The following is a 17,928-nucleotide window of genomic DNA, read 5'->3' on the forward strand; positions in this document are numbered from 1 at the left end:
ACTCTTTTTTTGGCAATATACATCACTTGTATGTAACGCATGTGCATATAAATGCTCATTTCATCTTTTTTGTAACATGCACCATCCCCTCCAAGTTTAACATACTAGGTGAGAGAACCAGCATGAAACTCTTCAATTTGAAGCAACTAAATAAACCAATGAAGTCCTATATCATTGTGGTATGGATTTCATATACAATGTCATGGAATGCTTTTATCCACAGATGTCATTGTGATACAACATGCAAACATGTTAATATTGGGGTATCATTGAGCCAATAATGATATTACTTTTGTAAACTAGCATCCTTTTATATATTGTGTGATCTTATGTTGAGCACAATATTCTATTGTAACTTTCGTAATACGAATTTCTAGACAAGACATGGCTAACATAAAACTAAGTTTGAACAATCTTCCACTTCAATAACTAGGTTTCACATGTGTTACCATTGGAATCTTTCAAGTGCTAACCAAAAAAAGAAGCATAACGAAAATTACAGGACATTGCAAGACTTGCCCAAATTATTGGTAAGACAAAGGCAAGACTATAAGCAAGGCAAACCTCGACTATAAAATGCTTGGCTGGATATATCACCTCCATCTTGACCAAGCCCCAAATTTTAGGTCATGTAGCAAGCTTTTAGCTCAAAACTCCCCCTCCCCCCACACCAAAACTCACAAACAAAATGGAGCTGCCTCTTTTGCACTGGGAATACACATACATGTATACATACCACTCCTGTACAGTCATTTAATTAAGGCAAATATGCTGCACGTCACTATGGCTGATGGTTGGGGGCTTGTGCAATCATAAGCAATAGTTTGTCTAGATGTTTGCTCGACAGTCAACTATGCAAGCTGCTATTTCCAAGAGTCCAGTATCTATTGTTGTGCCTCATTTGCCAAAACTTCAAAACGTTGTGTTTCATCAATTTAAGGCCACAGAGGCTCTGCATTCACAATAGAAGCAGCAGTACGACGTTGTGCTTTCTTGTTTGGAGAAGTAAAAATGACTACAGTTTCACCAGGCAAGGCAAGACAAGTCAGTTGTGTTTTGGGGCAATAGCAACTTGGAACCATTACTGTTATTTTGCAAGGCAGTTTTGGACAATTGATTAGTTTCCTACTTCACCAAGATAGAGGTAAAGCACTACATTTCTTCATGTTGAAGCATCATGTCCATTCCATATTGCATTTTCAAGGTTGAAGTAGCATATGTGAGGTAATCATCACTCACACCTAAAATACTTCATTAGATTAGCATCTGCAGTCAAACCTAATGGCATTGGAGAGAGTTGGAGATAAAGACGAGGAGCAAGTTGCTAAGAAGATACACAAGATTTCATATCAGTCTGCATTATTGAGTATTTTGTCTTCATTGTTCCACAAGGCTATGTATGCTGGAAATTTAAAAGTAAAGTTTGGAGATTGCGGATGGCCCCAACCTTCTTGCAAGTTACAGACTATATTAACATAAGGGAGATCATAGCCAAAGAGGACTACAAAGAAAGGCCAAGAACTATTTCAAGCTCGACAACACAATCTACAAGTTCGCTTCAATTATACAAGAGTTTGCCAGAGATCAGTGCAGACAGAACACAATGCTTAAGGAGCACATCAAAATGCTGACCTCTCCATCTTATAATCATGCGGGAGACTCACGTGTCAACATGCCAGGTCCCTGATCTCACAATCTGTGGCTTCTCAGCCAATCTCGTTCCGATACAGGTCTCAAAAAGCCTCTCTTTTTCTCATCTGCAATTGTCGTGTATGGTCCTCCATAGTCATGACCAGGATAGACTCTGCAAAACCCAAACCACCCAAAAGAAAACCAGAGAGAGAGATCTCAGCTTTTGGAAAATCCTCTCAAAATATTCTTAACACCCTGTCAAAGCTATGCTAGCACAAATTCGTGATGATATGTAAATTCAAAGCTGGACCTTGTGTTGTCAGGTAGGCTTGCAAGCTTTTTCTGTAAGCTTACATACATGGCTTTGGCATCGCAATCTGGTAAATCTAGTCTCCCACAACTGCAAGCAGTGAAGTATTAAATAGTTCACCAAGCCCATAATGTCAAAAGTCTGAAGGAAAGAGAACATATTGGTGTCAGAGGTGGGATTCACCTTCCAATAAACAGTGTGTCTCCTGAGAGCAGATAATCCTGAGTGGGCCTGCACTAGCTTAAAGTTGGTCAGTAAAGTCCAAACCTCAATGATGCACTGTTGGATTTGCTGATTTAGTGAACATTTGTTAAATTTGTTCTATTTATTGCAAAATGCAATTTTGTTTGCTGGACAGTTAAAATAGTACTCTTTATTTTCCAGTTGTCAAGAGTGGAAAGAGATCTTATTGCTGAACAGGACCCTTCATATGTGATACATCATATAAATAATATATTTAGACCCCCTAAACAGCATGATTTTAAAATGTCAATTAATAAATACCAGAAGAAGTCAGTAAGGCTCTGACTTGTGTTTCATCTCCTTCTCATGGCTCCCCTCTTAGCACCCAAGAAGGGCACTATCCTAAATTGTACTATATAAACTTTGAAAGCCAACATGGAGATCCACTACATATATATCTGATGGCATTCTTACTGTAATGCTTAGCTGAATACAATTTTAAACTAGAGCAAAGCTTCTGACCTTCAATCATGTGCCTCAAGCCCACCAAGTCAAGGGAATTGATGGTATCCCAACGATGAAACCATGAAACCAGAATAGGGTGGTAAATAATTTGATTAAGCACTAATTACAACAAGCATAAATTTCACATAAATTAAAAATGCACACTTTACCACTTTAATCTTGGACATTGGGCGCTCGGTTGGCCCCAAAACTGGCGCCCCTTGCAATATTTCTTTATCTTATATTGCAAATGGAAGGAGTACAATTGAGATCCTCTGATCTCCTCCACTAATCCAAGTGCCTCTTGTTGTCAAAATTGACCAACAAGCTTCCAAACCAATTTGCCTCTTCGTTTGCTTAGGGACTAGCCTTCACCCTTGCTCCTTGAAAGACAAATTCAGCCCCAAATCTTTAAAATTCTGCAATTTCAACTATTGGAATTGAAGTCCTAGGCCCTCAATTCTGAGCACGCATCCCGAGGGGGCTATCAAAACCCTAATTTATGCTGTAAATTAGGGTTTACAACAAGGATCAACTGAAATCTCTTCCTCTAATGGCTCAAGAGTCAAACCGCTAGAAAATGCTGAGATAACTTGAGACATGGCTAGGAAATGAGAGAATGCTGTAGAGGAAGAAATTTTAGAGTTTCATTACAAGAAATGCTGAAAAAACCGCACTTTGTTCAAACAACCATAGAAGCTGTTACCTACAACTTAAGACCACCAGAAAGACTACTATATCCTCTTGTATACTGTCATCTACACCAAACGGACCTTGGGCTGCTGTCATTTGCTCTTGGAGGACTCCAAATTGTTGTCACATGCTATAGGACTGATCCTTGGAGGCTACAAATCACATAAGTAGCTTCTCTTTGCTCTCTAACAATCCTCTTCTCTTTCACAATGGCTTGAGTAAACTTCCACAGTCCCTAAGAACCTTTTTTCCACTTGCATAGACAAGTTTTGCCAAGTGGCAACCTCCTAATCCCATTTTCCAGTATTTTTCAGCTTATTAAACTAATTTTCAAAATATTATTTCTGAAAATTGATTTAATAATTATTCTAATACTACTCAAAAAATTAATTTCACTAGCCTATAATTACCAATTTGTCTTCAAAGTATTCCTGAGTAATTACTAACCCTCACATTGGCATTAAATAATTAATTAATGCCTAATCTCTAATGTCACCACCACTGACATTAGTAGTCAATAAATTGGTCTAGGTCCAAATCTGACACAAGGTACCACCTAGTATATATCAAGCATAGCTTATTATAACTTTTGCCTTTCACACCAACTGATATCTCGAGGCTCGGGGTCCCATACTGTGAAATAATTAACTTTCACCTCACATGTGCAAGTCACATTAGCACATTTCATTAACTTTTAATCAAATGCTAAGCAAAGTTTTAAAATTTCACATTCTCGTGATAGACGGATTATCAATATCGAAGCGGAGGGAGGACCGATCCTAATCACTAACTATGATACTAAAGGATAGAGCAGTTGACCTATTTGGTCAAGATATTAGTGTAATTATCTAACAATGACACAAATTCTAGCCGAATGGTACCTAGCTCCACCTCTGGAGTAAAATGAAAATGGATCCAAGCAGTTCTAGACAATGATCAAATAACCAACAAGCGTTATGGAACTCTAGCTAACACATCAGATAACTCTCGAAATCTTGCATTGAAGGTTTAACTCTACAAGCTAGCTCCTCGAGTGGATAGCCTCAGTGAGGCATCATATAAGGCTTCGCATTCAGCCACTAAAGATGCAATTACCACAATTTCCAAAAATGTAGTTTTCATCCTACCAAAACAGAACGGCCCAAGGCCCAAGGTCTCCCACCTAGAAACCACAATAGACCATTGCATCTACCTCCACTCCTATTGGATAGTCCACTGTGGCTACGCCTCCTGCTACTGCCTCATCTGCTCCTAGCACACTTCCGCAAGACATGTGGCACACTAATAGCCTCAATAGCCCATATCTTTCACTACCCAAGGATTAACTAATTGGTTTGTTGGTTTCTCACCCATTGTACTATTTGCCTCCATTCCAGGGTCTCCTCCTATATCCCACACTAGACACCCCCCCCCCAATCATGTATTTCATTAACAACGGCCTACAAATGAAAGAACACGATGGTGGCCAGATCCTTAGATTTTCCTTCTTTAGTCTTCTGCTGCATTCACTCATACACACACTCTTATTACACATCGTTTATTTCACTTTACTTTTTTGTTTGCTTTGCTTTGGAGCATCTCACTATTAACCTTTGTTTTGCAGACTCTGATCTCTCTTGCAAGGTTTTGTATTTTAGTGTAGGGCTAACATGCAACTTTGCATTGATCCTTCCTAGGCTCGAGACATGGGATTATCAAAATAATAGGCATGCTTTGACACCATATCAGAATGTGCGATGATGTAGAGAGACCGTAGGGAGAAACTCAAAAACACAAGAGAACAAGTTGATGAAGCACTGAATCATGCTGCCTAAAGAAAAGCTAATAGAGTGGAGTCGAAGATGACTGCACTATCCTGACTGAATTAGGCAACAACACCTATGGAAATCTGCACAATGAAGGAAGCAAAATGCAATCCTCTAAGCCATGGGCTACCAAAGTAACCTAAAGACGGACACCTATCGAGGAAGTAAAGCGCGGTCCTTTGATGTTGTCAGGGACAAAGAAGATCACCAACTGTCGAGGGAGTGAAACGCAGTCCTCGAACACCACGAGGCGGGCCAGGGCTACAAACACACATGCCGAAGGCATGTGTGAGCTAACACCTGATGAGATAGAGGTCACCAAGTGAAGGAACAGCCACCAAGAGGATAAACGCAACCTCTGAAGGCTTGTCAAGCCGAAAACGCAGGTACGTAGGGCTGCAGAAACTGACACCACGTGCGGAGGTGACACCAAGCAGGAAGATGCTGACACCTAGTTCGGAAAGATGACATCAGATAAGAGAAAAACCTCCAAACAAGAAAATGGAAATAAAGGTGGAGCTTGAAGGAGAAGGGTACTCATGTATTGGTAATGGAAAAAAGCCATGAGTCACAAACTGCACTGTCCTCTTAAAAGGGTGTGAGGGTACTAGAAGGGCTGGAAAGAGAAAAAGTGACCAAGAGATAGAATGAACTCAATGAGGGGTGGCCTATATATAGGCACCAAGCTATCTAGGGTGGCGCCTCACAGATTACTCTAGGAAGGCACCCCACTGATCATTATAGGATAGCGCCCCAAAATGTGGATGCCCAACCTATTTTGGGGCTATCTATGATAAAACCCTAGTTGTAATAACTAGACTCAAAGAGTAGTTTCTCAACAACCCCCTCCTAGACCCAAAAAGGGATGAAGAAAAAGGAGTGAAGAGAGGTAAGGAGAAGATGTAAAGAATCCCTAAGATCCAAGATTTCCACCTAAAAGATAGTAAGTAATAGGATGAATTGTAGAGCTTGACTCCACCTCAGGAGAAAAGCCACAAGCTCCATAACTCCATGCTGTAAGGAATTCGAAAGCCTCGTCACCAAGTCATGGCTAAACTTCCAAGGCCGTGATCTAAGTGGCACCTTAAGATCCTGAATATCAAGAGGAGAAATGACTGCTCGAAAACAAGCATCCAGAGAGAGAGAATAGTGGGAGAAGCACTTTCATAAGGAGGGATCCCCTCTAAGGGTAAAGGATGTTGAGGATGTTGAAAAACTCCTAGAGGTGGCCTCTCGAGCCTAAGTAGTCGAAGGTGGGGAAAGGTGAGGTTCTTGTTGAATGGATAATAGTCAATGTCTGTCGATGGAGTGGACTGCGGAGCGAAGTAATGGAAGGAGTTGAACAACCACTGTCTCTCGAAGGAGCAAACTGTTGAGGGGATCGTGGCCAATAATCATTGTCTCTCGAGGGAGCAGATTGTAGAACCATGGGTTGTCAAGGTGGCATTTCTAAAACCCTAGAAGAAGTAGAAGCAACCTCCATAGCACATTGCGGTGGTGGCAAGGAGGTCTTAGTATCATCAGATGTGTCGTATTGACTTGAGCATAAAAATCTGAAAGCCAGTCCATAATAAACTCTATGGCCTAGAAGAAAGAGGTGGCACAAGTGCATGGGGGTACACACATATATTGTGGCACTATAGGAAGCAAAGTCCCATGTTGGTAGGTATCGGTGGGGGATCCGGTGATGCCGGAAGAGGAGCACCCAGTGATCTATTCATCTACCTATGGAGAAGTCATAGCACTTGAGTGTCAACCTGTAAATGGAGGATGGGAAGAAGAGGAAGAGAAGGGTATCTCTATCTCCTTGTGATGTGCGGAAATGAAGGGAAAATTAGTAGATCATGCCAAAATTGCAACTTGTATTTGCCTTCTTTGATAAACAGGATCTGTAGCTCTCTAAGCTCCTGCTCTCTTATACTATGTCAAAACAATAAGTATGCTTTGATACTAGGTCAAAATATGCAGCGATACAGGTGGAAAGTCAGGTTTGTTGAGAGAAACACAGAGTATGTCCGACAAACACTAAGAGAGGAAAAACTCGAAAAGACAAGAGAACAAGAATCTTTCAATGTAGCATTGCAAAAACTATCCTCTACCAATCAATAAATCTCTCCTAGTAATCAAGCTATTTTATATTTATTGGCTAATCAAGCGGTCTCTTCTTCTATTTCTTTATCAATAACCCAAGATAGGAAGATTTGCCCAATTTTCGAATCTTCAAACCAAAGATATACTTTCTTGGTTACATCACTTTGAAAATGTTGCAAATTATTATGTGGCAAGAAGGACAAATTTTGAATGAAGTACAAACTATTCTGGAGGGAATTGCCACCACATCGAATGTTCAACAACTTGTGAAGTAAAACATAATTGAAATTCTTTTAAGATAGCTATGGTAAATGACTTTATTCTGTAGTGACAGGCCAAAAACCTCGAGGATGCAATGGGTGTCAAAGGCAAAAGTTGTGATAAGTTATGCCGACTAGGTTTTGTTGGTCACTTGGTATCAGATTGAATCCTAGGTCAATGGTTTGGCTAATAAGTAACAATGGCAACACTAGGGACTAGCATTAATTAATTAATTATTGCCAGTCTAAGGGTCAACACAAGTTGGAGACCACTCCAAGTTACAAATGGCCTAGCCAATTTAATTATGAATGGGCACATCCAAAAGGGCTGAAATTAATTTTCAAGATCATTTAATTCTGAAAATAATTAAATGGCTAGATAATGCTGAAAAATGGGTTTAGAAGGCTACCACTTGGTAAAAATGCTCATGCAAACTGAAAAAACGTTTTTGGGGGCTAGGTCTCAGCCATTCAATCAGTTTTACAGCTTGGGAGAGGGAGAGAGAGAGTTGTTGGTCCATTTTCTAATCAAAGAACAGCACTTTGTTGCAAAAGACAACCATCTGGAGGCCTCAACAAGCAGGGGACAACAGGGAGTCACATTCCAAGGGCTGGCAACAGCATTGCTGATCAGATGAGAGCATTTTGGAGGTGCCTGGCAGTAGGTAACTGCATTAAATGCAGGCTCGAGCAAGCAACACGCTGAATTTAGGGTTTTCTCGCGAAGAAAATCAGATTTCTCTCTCATCTAGGCTTTCTCTCACCTTCTCCAATCCATTCTTAAGAGATCTCAACATTTCTCAATCATTTTGACCAAATCTCAGCCAAATTTGGTGGACAACAAAGAGATCCCTGCTGTAAACTCTAAATTTTTGCAAAATTTAGGATTTGACAGCCACCTCGAGACCCGTGCCAATTGGTGAAGGCATCATACACTAAATTCAGTACCTAGATATTGTGTAATTATCAAGAAATTCAAATGCCAGCCCATTCATTGTAATTTGAGGCAATATTTGGCCAATTGGTGGTTCCGTTTGTGCGAGTCCTGGGTGAAAAATCAAGGGACAATTGGCCCAAATTGATTGTTGATGGTTGATACAGCAAAAAGGCTTTTTGGAACAGCAAAGGAGATTGTAAATCTCAACTTGTACTCATTCCATTAGCAATCAAGGTAAAGAAATATTGAAAGGGACGCCAATTTTGGGGTCAAAACGGTGTCCAATGTCCGAGATTATTAAGGTAATTTATGCATTTCAAGTTATATTCATTTACTAAGTACCTTTGAGGTGGACATCATGGCAGCTTGAAATAAGTTGGATACTAAGGAATGTAGGAATTTGGAGCGATATAATAAGAAGTTTTGGGATGCATTGTTGCCTATTACTTATTATCACTCTGTTTCCCTTCATAAGCAAGTGGAAAGTTGGCTGCCCAAAGGAATCAGGGATTTTCACATTAAATCAACCGTACGGGTCTAGCATGTCTAAGCTCATAGAGGCTATTGCCACAACCGATGCTTTGCTGTGTGGGAAGGATTCGAGCTTCCTAGAAAGAGGGAATTTCTGCATTAAATCCACCATGTCTAGCATGTCTAAGCTCATAGAGACTACTACTACAGCCAATGCTTTGCTACATGGAAAGGATTCGGGCTTCCTAGAGGGTGGGAAGAAGCCGAATAAAAAGAAGTTTAAGGCTGAGAAAAGAGCCAGATCTGAAAATCCTCTTGTAAAGAGGCAAAAACAACAAAGAAAGGACTCGAAAACATTGGCACAATGTAAGGAATTGATGGCTACAAATAAATGTTTTATTTGTGAATAAGAGGGTCGCGTTGCAAGGGATTGTCCCAATAAGTAACAAGCTGGAAAATCAGAAAATCAAGGAGATTCTAAAGGAAAGAAGCCCAAAATATCAGTGGAATTGGTGCCTGATGTTGGTAGTGATTAGCCCAATGATGATGCTATTGAGTTGTGCAGAGCATGGGGCAAAATTTGGGACCAGTATGCATTGATTTTCTTTGATAATGGTGCATGAGCCAACTTCATCTCTGTAGACATGCCAGCCTGTCTAGGCATTAGAGAGGATGAGATGGGACCCATGTGGGAAGTTGAAATGGCATATAAAGGCCTTGCAAAGCTCGTCACACCGATCATTGGAAAGCTTCGGTTGCATATACAGGGATATGTGGACAGCGAAGAGTTCTTCATTGCTCCACTTGAAGGTTGTGATGTATTCCTTGGCATGCCATGGTGTCATCATATGCATGCTGTGATTGATTCTCGTGTAAAAAAGATCATTGTTCAACATAAGGAAAAGGCACTTACACTTGATGTAAAGTTGAAAGGTGAATCTATCCCCCTTGTATCTGTAGTTGCCATTTCTAAAGTAATGAAAAATCACCTTTCAACATACTTGGTTTTTACTAACGATAAAGATGATAATGAGAATGTTGAAAACATGTCTAAGTTAGAGAAGGATCGCATGTCATTTCTGAAAATGTAAGCTAATTGCTTCTCTCAGTCACTTCCAATGCAACTATCGCTTGAAAGGCCAGAAGATGATGGCATGGATCTTATCCCTAGAAGTAGCCCATGTTTTCAGCTGATTAGCATTCTTAAACAATCCCAAAACACACTTAATTAATGAAAAACCCTAAAAAGGAGAGCAGTCCGAGAGAGTTTCAATGGTCTCCCAAAAACCTACTTTTTAGGATTCAACATCTATAAATAGACAGACTGCCCCCATTCAACCTATCCCTTGTGTGCAAGTTTCTCACTCCACGTGCAGATTTTAACCATCAACCTTCTCCCACGTGGCTGTCTAGCCCTTGTGACTGCTACCACTCCATCTATGTTTGCTCTTGTTGCTGGCGCCTTCATCCATGCTAATGTCAACTGCTAGTGACATCATCATCTACTACGATCTGATCATCCAGTCATCGCCAGCCACATCAGACACTGTTCTAGCCTGCATTTGCACCTGTGCAATCTAAGCATTAGCTATTCATCATCTTGCGGCATATTCAAATCTGTGTTTGTTATCTAAGACAGCCGCCAGCATCACACACACTCCTATTGTTTGTGTTTGCTGATCAGTGTCTACTATCACTTGTACTTACAGCATCTATCTCCTCAGGCACTTAGACTGGTGGTCACAAACTTGGGATCCGTCTCCGATGGACGTCACTCTCCGACGTTGCTCTGCCCTTGAGTACACTGTATACTCTTACATTCATTTACAGCATTCATTCACTTCAGAGTTGTGTTTTTCTCTCTCTTCTTCTATTTGTGTTTAAGTTTCTATGTTCGAGTTTGGAGTTTTGAGTTTTGTGTTTAGGGTTTGAGTTTTGCTTTCAGTGTCTATGTCTATCTCTTTGTGTTTCTGTCGTGGTCGTACATTCTATGTTTCCTTAGTGCAAACCTTAGCAATTTTCTTCACAGCCCACCTAATAAGCCAACCTACAAAGTCAATGCAGTCCAACAAAAGGTTATGAGTCAGGTGAATGAGCTATTAGAAAAAGAGTTGATTCAGCCCAACTCATCTCCTTTTTGTTCTCTAGTGCTTTTGGTGCAGAAAAATGATGGTTCATGGCATATGCGCATTGATTATCGTGCTCTGAACAAGATCACAATAAAAAAATCACTTTTCGATTCCTCAGATCAATGATGTTATGGATAGATTGCAAGGGACAACCATATTCAACCGTATAGATTAGAAAAGTGGGTATCATTAGATCTGCATTAGACCGGAAGATGTGTCTAGGACATCTTTTGGATTGTATGCGTTTCGTGTTATGCATTTTGGACTCATGAATGCTCCTACCACTTTTAATCGCATGGTGGATCACATCTTCAAACCACATAGAGGATTTGTGGACACTTTCTTTGATGACATGATTATCTATTTAAAGAATGAGACAAAGAATAGAAGATACTTGGACATTGTGTTCAATGAACTACATAAGCATAAGTTGGTTATCAATGACAAGAAAAGTGAATTATTTTTGTATGACATCCACTTTTTGGGACATTGTATCTACTAATGGTATCCGCATGGACCCTGCAAAGGTTGAGGTAATACGATCATGGCCACCTTTGAGAAATACACATAAGATCTACAGATTCTTGGGTTTACATTTTTACTACAGGAAGTATCTACGCGGGTTTGCTGATATTGCATCTCCATTGCATGATTTGCAGAAGAAGGACATGCCATTTAGATGCACAGCAATGGAAATTTCAGCATTTGAAAAGTTAAAGGAAAAGATGACTTCAGATCTTTTACTTGTGTTGCCCAATCTAAGAAAATCATTCGTAGTTCAATGTGATGCATGTGGTAGCAGCATTGGGGCCATTCTTATGCGGGATGGTCGAGTTGCGGCTTATGAGAGCCTAATTCTCCACAGTGCAGAAAAGAATTTGCAAATCTATGAGAAAGAAATCTAGGCCGTAATTCATGCACTGTCTATGTGGAAACATTATTTATAGGGGGCTGATTTTATAGTGCAGACAGACCATCGAACTTTGAGGTACTTTATAATGCAGACAAAGTTATCAAAGAAGCATATGAGATAGGCAAATTTTCTCTCTATGTTTCATTTTTAGATTGTATATACTGATGGTAAAAAGAATGTTGTGGCTGATGCACTGTCACGTAAGCCACAAATTTCAACCGTCAACACAGTTTATCACATTGAGTTAAAATCCATGAAATAGCAATATGTTGTTGATTCAGTCTTTGCTAATGTTTATGTCAGCTTTGCAATGGCCAGAGATATGAACACTTTGTGCTAAAGATGGATTTTTTATGATGCATGGACAATTGTGTCACAAAGCAGGTAAGGCCCAGAGTTATCACTGAAGCCATACTCCTTCGTATGCAGGACACAGATGTATTGATGCCACGGTCAAGGCATTGGTGTGGACACACAAGTCATCAATGAATAATTCCAATCATTTTCTGAGCATATCCTTGAAGATGGCACACATGAGATGCTAGAAGCTAGTAGGGGTGTTAGCCAATCCAAATGGTATGACTATGTAGGCAAACACTCCCCATTTGGTGGTGAATGTTATCTTCTTATGATTGTCATTTGGATGGACTTGAACTTGGTTATGGCCTAAGAAGCCATCTAGAAAAATGTAGGCTTCCTTTCCTACCACTCTCTCTAGCATGTGCTTCATGTATGGTAATGGGTTGAGAATTTCTTTTATTAGCCAACTTTGAGGCATGTTGTAAAACAGCTTGTTAGGACATGCATCATATGTCAGAAGGTAAAGCATGATAGGCAAAATTGCCACGTTTATTGTAGCCCTTGCCTGTTCCAAATAGACCTTAGCAAAGCATTGCAATGGACTTTATGTTTGAGCTTCCTAGGACACCTACAGGGAATGATGGGATATAGACTACCATTTGCAAGTTTAGCAAACAAGTCCATTTCATTCCGGTGAGGAAGAAAAGAAAGGCTGATCATATGGCACGATTTAGCACATCTTTAAGTATCATGATATGCTAGAGTTGATTGTTAGTGATCGAGACCCTCGGATGACTAGTTTATTTTGGAAGGGGTCTTTGACTCTTAAATGCCAATTTTGATAGATTTTTTCTCTATGTCAAATAAAACATAGGTAAACATTGACAAAATCAATATAAAGAAGGTGAACTTTATTCCAAACATCACATCAAAGATGCATGACATATATGCCATGCTCTACAAGGAGATGATAGCCCCGAGCTGCAGCATACATAGCAAAACTACTTCATAGTGTCAGAGATCAATAGATGAAGCTAGCATTTCAGCTATTCCAAGAGATTCAAGGACTCCTAATGCTTATGTCTCATTGGTTAATGAGGATAGTGATGAGTCAGAGGAGATCAAGATCTAAGTACCTCCATTGGCGTAGATGCTGCTGCTATAGATGGTTGATTTTATGTTGCATCCTCATATTTTTTTCCATGGCTGACCAGTGGCCCCTTATCTTTTATGTGGTAGACCTAACTCTTGAGACATTATTGCTTTAGATTGCCTTTTTTGATGTATCTACTATCGCATTACCATGAGTCTCATGAACTACCATGTGGCCTCCATCATCATCTTCACCATCTTCATCTCCTCACTCTTACTAGCCACTGTCCACCACCTGGCTACTGCTAACCAGCTATTCTAGCTGCGGCCCTGGCTGTGCCTGCTACCACTTGGCCTATGGTGGTGCTGCCCAACTGCCTAGACACTCCTCACTGCTGTGTTTTAACTTTTTACAGCAAGCAGTTTCTCTTCCATGAGTTGTTGCTACAGGGCTTGCTCTTCTACACCCTCCTACATGCTGTGTTTGCACCTGCAACAGTCATTCCTTCCTTTATTTTGCCTTCCAGCTGCTGCCATTCCCTCAAGAGGCAGTCGCTAAGCTATCTTTCTCTGCCATCATCTATCCCGAGGTTTACTATGTTTGACAGTCCTCTTCATCTGCACTGCTGCCAGAGTGTTCTACATCAAGTTTCTTCATCAGCATTGGTGGTTTATTGCACTGCGGATCTATTCTCGAAGGATGGCACTCCCTCAGCTGAGTCCCATGAGAAAATATGGCTATCCGACAGCCTCTGCTCCTTGAACAACTCAGTTGTATCTTCATTCATCGTTTATCCATTACAGCATTCATCATTCATTCATTTGTGTTATTGTCTAAGTTCAGTGTGTAAGTCATGTTCATACATTGTTTTTTCTCTGCAAAACCCAGTGTATCCTCACTGTAACACTCAAGTGACTACAGATGCACAATATCATTCAAACAGCAATTATTCATTACCAAAAATCCTAGCAGCCATGAAGACAATCAAAGTAAAAATGGTGAGCATATCAAGCTTGGCAAATGCTATGCCAGTATTTCAGGGAAAAATATTCTTTGACCACGCATCTTTGCACATATAGGCACTACACATGGACCTTCAAATCTTGATTCCACTGATGGTTTTGCTTACTTAGGCTTTAGCTCTGCCCTTTAACAGGGTGTACTGTACATTAACCTCTTCCCCCACTTCAGTCTGGTCCTGCTTGGCACAGATGAATTTCAGACCAACACCCTCTCCTGCACTTGTAATCGAATCATGGAGAGTGGCATCAGCATGCACCTTACTCTGCCCCTTCGTATCCAGGCACCTCATTTTTCCATTAAACCACTCAGTCAAGCAGTCCACTTGACCCATCAGGGACAAGTCAGCACTACAATTCAAGCTTTTAGGCACTTTTGGGAAGCAACTATGGCACAGCTTCCAAAACCGTAAGGAGTATATGGTTTTCTAGTTGGTAACACACCATCATTTTGTGTTGGGTACTTCAGCAAGAAGATTCACTCCCTAAAGATGCTTGGTCACTGCCTATGGTATTGTCCTGCAGTTATCTGGTTCCCATGTGTCAAGCTATCTTTGTGGGCACTACATATATCCACACACATGGGGTGGCTCAAGAATTTAGACAGTGCCTTGCATCCATCTGCTCTTGAGATCCAGGCCTCCACATATGTTGTAATCTGTACCATATCCCAAATTTGCAACTACGGATCCCTGCTATCAATAGCTTCAGAGATAGGGTACTGTGCCAAATCTCACTTACTGACATATATGAACAACTTGACCATCAGCCCACACCGCAACGTGCTGAATTTGGTCTGTCCTCATCTATGCTCTATGGGTCATCAAGAAAAGAGAAGATTGTTAGATGCAACAACAGCTCATTCACAGGCTTTCATGGGTACCCAGTTGGTCACATTTCAGATAGGCCCACAGTCAAATTAATGGCATTACTCAGTGACTATATGCCCCACCCCTCCCCAGAAAGAAAAACCTTTTCTCAAGTGTATAAGAGACTCTGACTGGGTTTTTCTCTTGTTTCCTTAGCTATGAGCCTTAAATTCTGTGCTCGATTTTTGTCTAACTATTAGAATTTTTTACATGTTTGATTCTCTCTCTCTCCAAGCCCCCACCGGGCCAAAACAAAAGACTTTCCACATTGCACATGTGCATTCGTGCACGTGTGGGTGCAGATGGGGATCATGGTGGGTGGTGTGGACCTGTAGCATGTCCAAAATTAATGGCAGAAGCTCTCCTTGATTCATCATACTTACAACGGGATGTGTACACATTGGCTTCCAGGTGTATGCCCAGGTGTGTGTATAAAGTGCAGCTTTATGGACCCCACTGTGATTACAGCTGAGTCCTGTAAATAAGCCAAAAACAGAGAACAACAAAGGCAACATTTAGCAAATCACTTTTCATGCTCAAACTCTTATCCTGAAGCATCTAACCAAAGCCACAGACTTCAAGTTCAGTTATCGATGTGCTTGGCACATTGTTGTTCTTCTTGATGCTTTCAGCATCACATTTGTTGGCATAAACCTGTCAAGCAAACTGCCATCCATCAAGGAAAGAACTATGAAAGCAAACCTGTAAAGTCACTATTTGCAAACAGGAGGGTTAAAACAAGGTGCTAATAGTGTGTGACTGCATGTAGTAATTGTTTCTATTAGAAATATGGAAGTATTAAAAAGAAGTAGAGCATGCACCTCAGCAAGCAGAGACTTCGTGGCTGTTTGTACACATGCATGGCATGCATTTACAACTTAATGGACAATGTATGCATGCAAAACTATGAAACACACACCAAAACACAATCCCTTATACAACATTTTCCACCATCTCTTCGAGGTCTCTATGGTCTTTACATACCCAAAACTCCAGATGCACTGAGAGTTCTAGCAGGCTTACTGGTACTTTATCTTCCACTGCAAGTTCTCGAACACCTGGAACCTTGATACCAAGAGCATCAAAAGGTGGTGGTGGAGTGCCTCCAGTGTGATCAAAATGATAATGAGTCACAACTGCTCCAACCTGTCAGAATTGTAAGGTTTCAGCGTTTGTAGTTGTGTGTAAATGTGTGATCCAAAAAAGGGCAAAAAGGAGATAAGACTTACTATGTTCATGCAATCCTGAGCAGCAACATCTCTAATCCCCTGTTTCCAACAGCATGCAAGAAAGGTATGAGCTCTGAATAAATAAAGCATCATCAAATGAAGTGAAACGTTCACACAATCAGAGAGATGACCCAGACAGGGCAACCAGAACACCTTTGTCTATCCAAAGCTTTGATACCTTAACATCCCATGCTCCATCTACAACCACAGCCTCACGAGTTTTGGCATCACCAACAAGATACACAAAATTTTGCATCTGTTCAGCACTGCTGAAAATCTATATCAAAAGACCAAAAACTTCTCAGTTCATTTAAACCTAAAATCCTCCAGCAGTGTGACTTTGCAAAAAATCAGATTAATCAATATTTCTGTATTCAACAAAGTCGTAGTCAACTTCAGAAATTCACTTCTAGTCATGGATGATACTCTCAAAAGCTTTCGAATAAATAAGAAACAAGCAAAACAAGGAGCACATTAGAAATAAAAATGACCAGATGCAATGGCATACGCAATTATGATGACAATGGCAGAGGAAGCACCTCGATACAGGCATGAGAATGGCAATAACAATGTTAACGCAGTGACAAGAGCAAGGACAATGCCAAAAGAGTCGAACATAAACCTGGATCAATTTTGTGGAAATGGCACCTGGCAAATAGTGTCTGTTGCCAGAATAAATAAGGCTAATACTTTACACGTAAAGTTCAACATGTCTATAAGCATGAATACAGATTACAAGTGCACAGAACTCAAAGCACCATTTTAAGACCCAAAGAATGAAGCTGCCTAAATCAATAATCAATCGATAGGCAATACATCAACAATCAACTCTCAACCTAGACCTAGCAGGCCAATAATGCATGCATTCTTTCGGGCCATTTTGAATGCACAAATTACAAATCAGCTCAATTGGGCAGTCACATAAGGACTTTACAGAAGAATAGAAAAACACTACCTTAAATATCCTCAGGACCATAACTCAGTGTATCAGCTTCCAGAATATATAGTGTCTAAATGCAAAGGCCAAGTAGCACATGGCCTAGATGGCATGAAACTAGAATACTTTTGAATCGTTCACTCAAGTAAAAAGTTTGTCTGGCTTGCTATTCACAAAAAGGTTAAGCAACAGGAGCAAGGTTTGAAGTAACACGAACAGAGGGCACTAGCTTAAATTCAATGTCGATGCATGTTAGGAGTGGGAACTACAGAAATTCCCAGAAAATAACAGCGTTGATGATTATTGTATCCTTCGTATATTGTGTGCCAGCAGTTTAAAGATAGGTACACCATGTGCAAGCAGCTAAAGAAAGGAACTAAAGAGAGGCTCCCAGAGCAGAACAGTGTTTGTAATAATATATAATGAATACATCCTGTGCAACCAGCTTAAAGATAGAAAGAACCTGTCTTTCGATTATGTCTTTTGGGTTGAGACAAAAATCTCGACCTGGAAGCAGCTGCAACAACCAGCCACTTGTTTCAACTTACTTCTC

The 17,928-nt window shown here is 40.4% G+C and overlaps 1 protein-coding gene across 2 annotated transcripts in view; it reads right to left on the minus strand.

The window, feature by feature from the left end:
* Positions 1-1,333: 1,333 nt before the first annotated feature.
* Positions 1,334-17,928, minus strand: part of LOC148023122 (uncharacterized) — an 84,599-nt gene continuing 68,004 nt past the window's right edge. For both annotated transcript variants that reach the window (XM_087696117.1, XM_087696118.1), the window contains 9 exons: positions 17,839-17,892; positions 16,617-16,715; positions 16,439-16,477; positions 16,233-16,355; positions 15,786-15,863; positions 15,593-15,684; positions 2,126-2,173; positions 1,943-2,032; positions 1,334-1,804 (listed from right to left, as the gene is read on the minus strand). In XM_087696117.1, the coding sequence (XP_087552243.1) occupies positions 1,690-1,804; positions 1,943-2,032; positions 2,126-2,173; positions 15,593-15,684; positions 15,786-15,863; positions 16,233-16,355; positions 16,439-16,477; positions 16,617-16,715; positions 17,839-17,892 (738 nt within the window). In that variant the 3' untranslated portion in view covers positions 1,334-1,689. The remainder of the gene's footprint in view (positions 1,805-1,942; positions 2,033-2,125; positions 2,174-15,592; positions 15,685-15,785; positions 15,864-16,232; positions 16,356-16,438; positions 16,478-16,616; positions 16,716-17,838; positions 17,893-17,928) is intronic.

This window comes from Lygodium microphyllum, chromosome 16, assembly GCF_053477565.2.
Source record: "Lygodium microphyllum isolate KBCC chromosome 16, Lygodium_microphyllum_v1.1.10, whole genome shotgun sequence".
NCBI classification, from domain to species: Eukaryota; Viridiplantae; Streptophyta; class Polypodiopsida; order Schizaeales; family Lygodiaceae; genus Lygodium; species Lygodium microphyllum.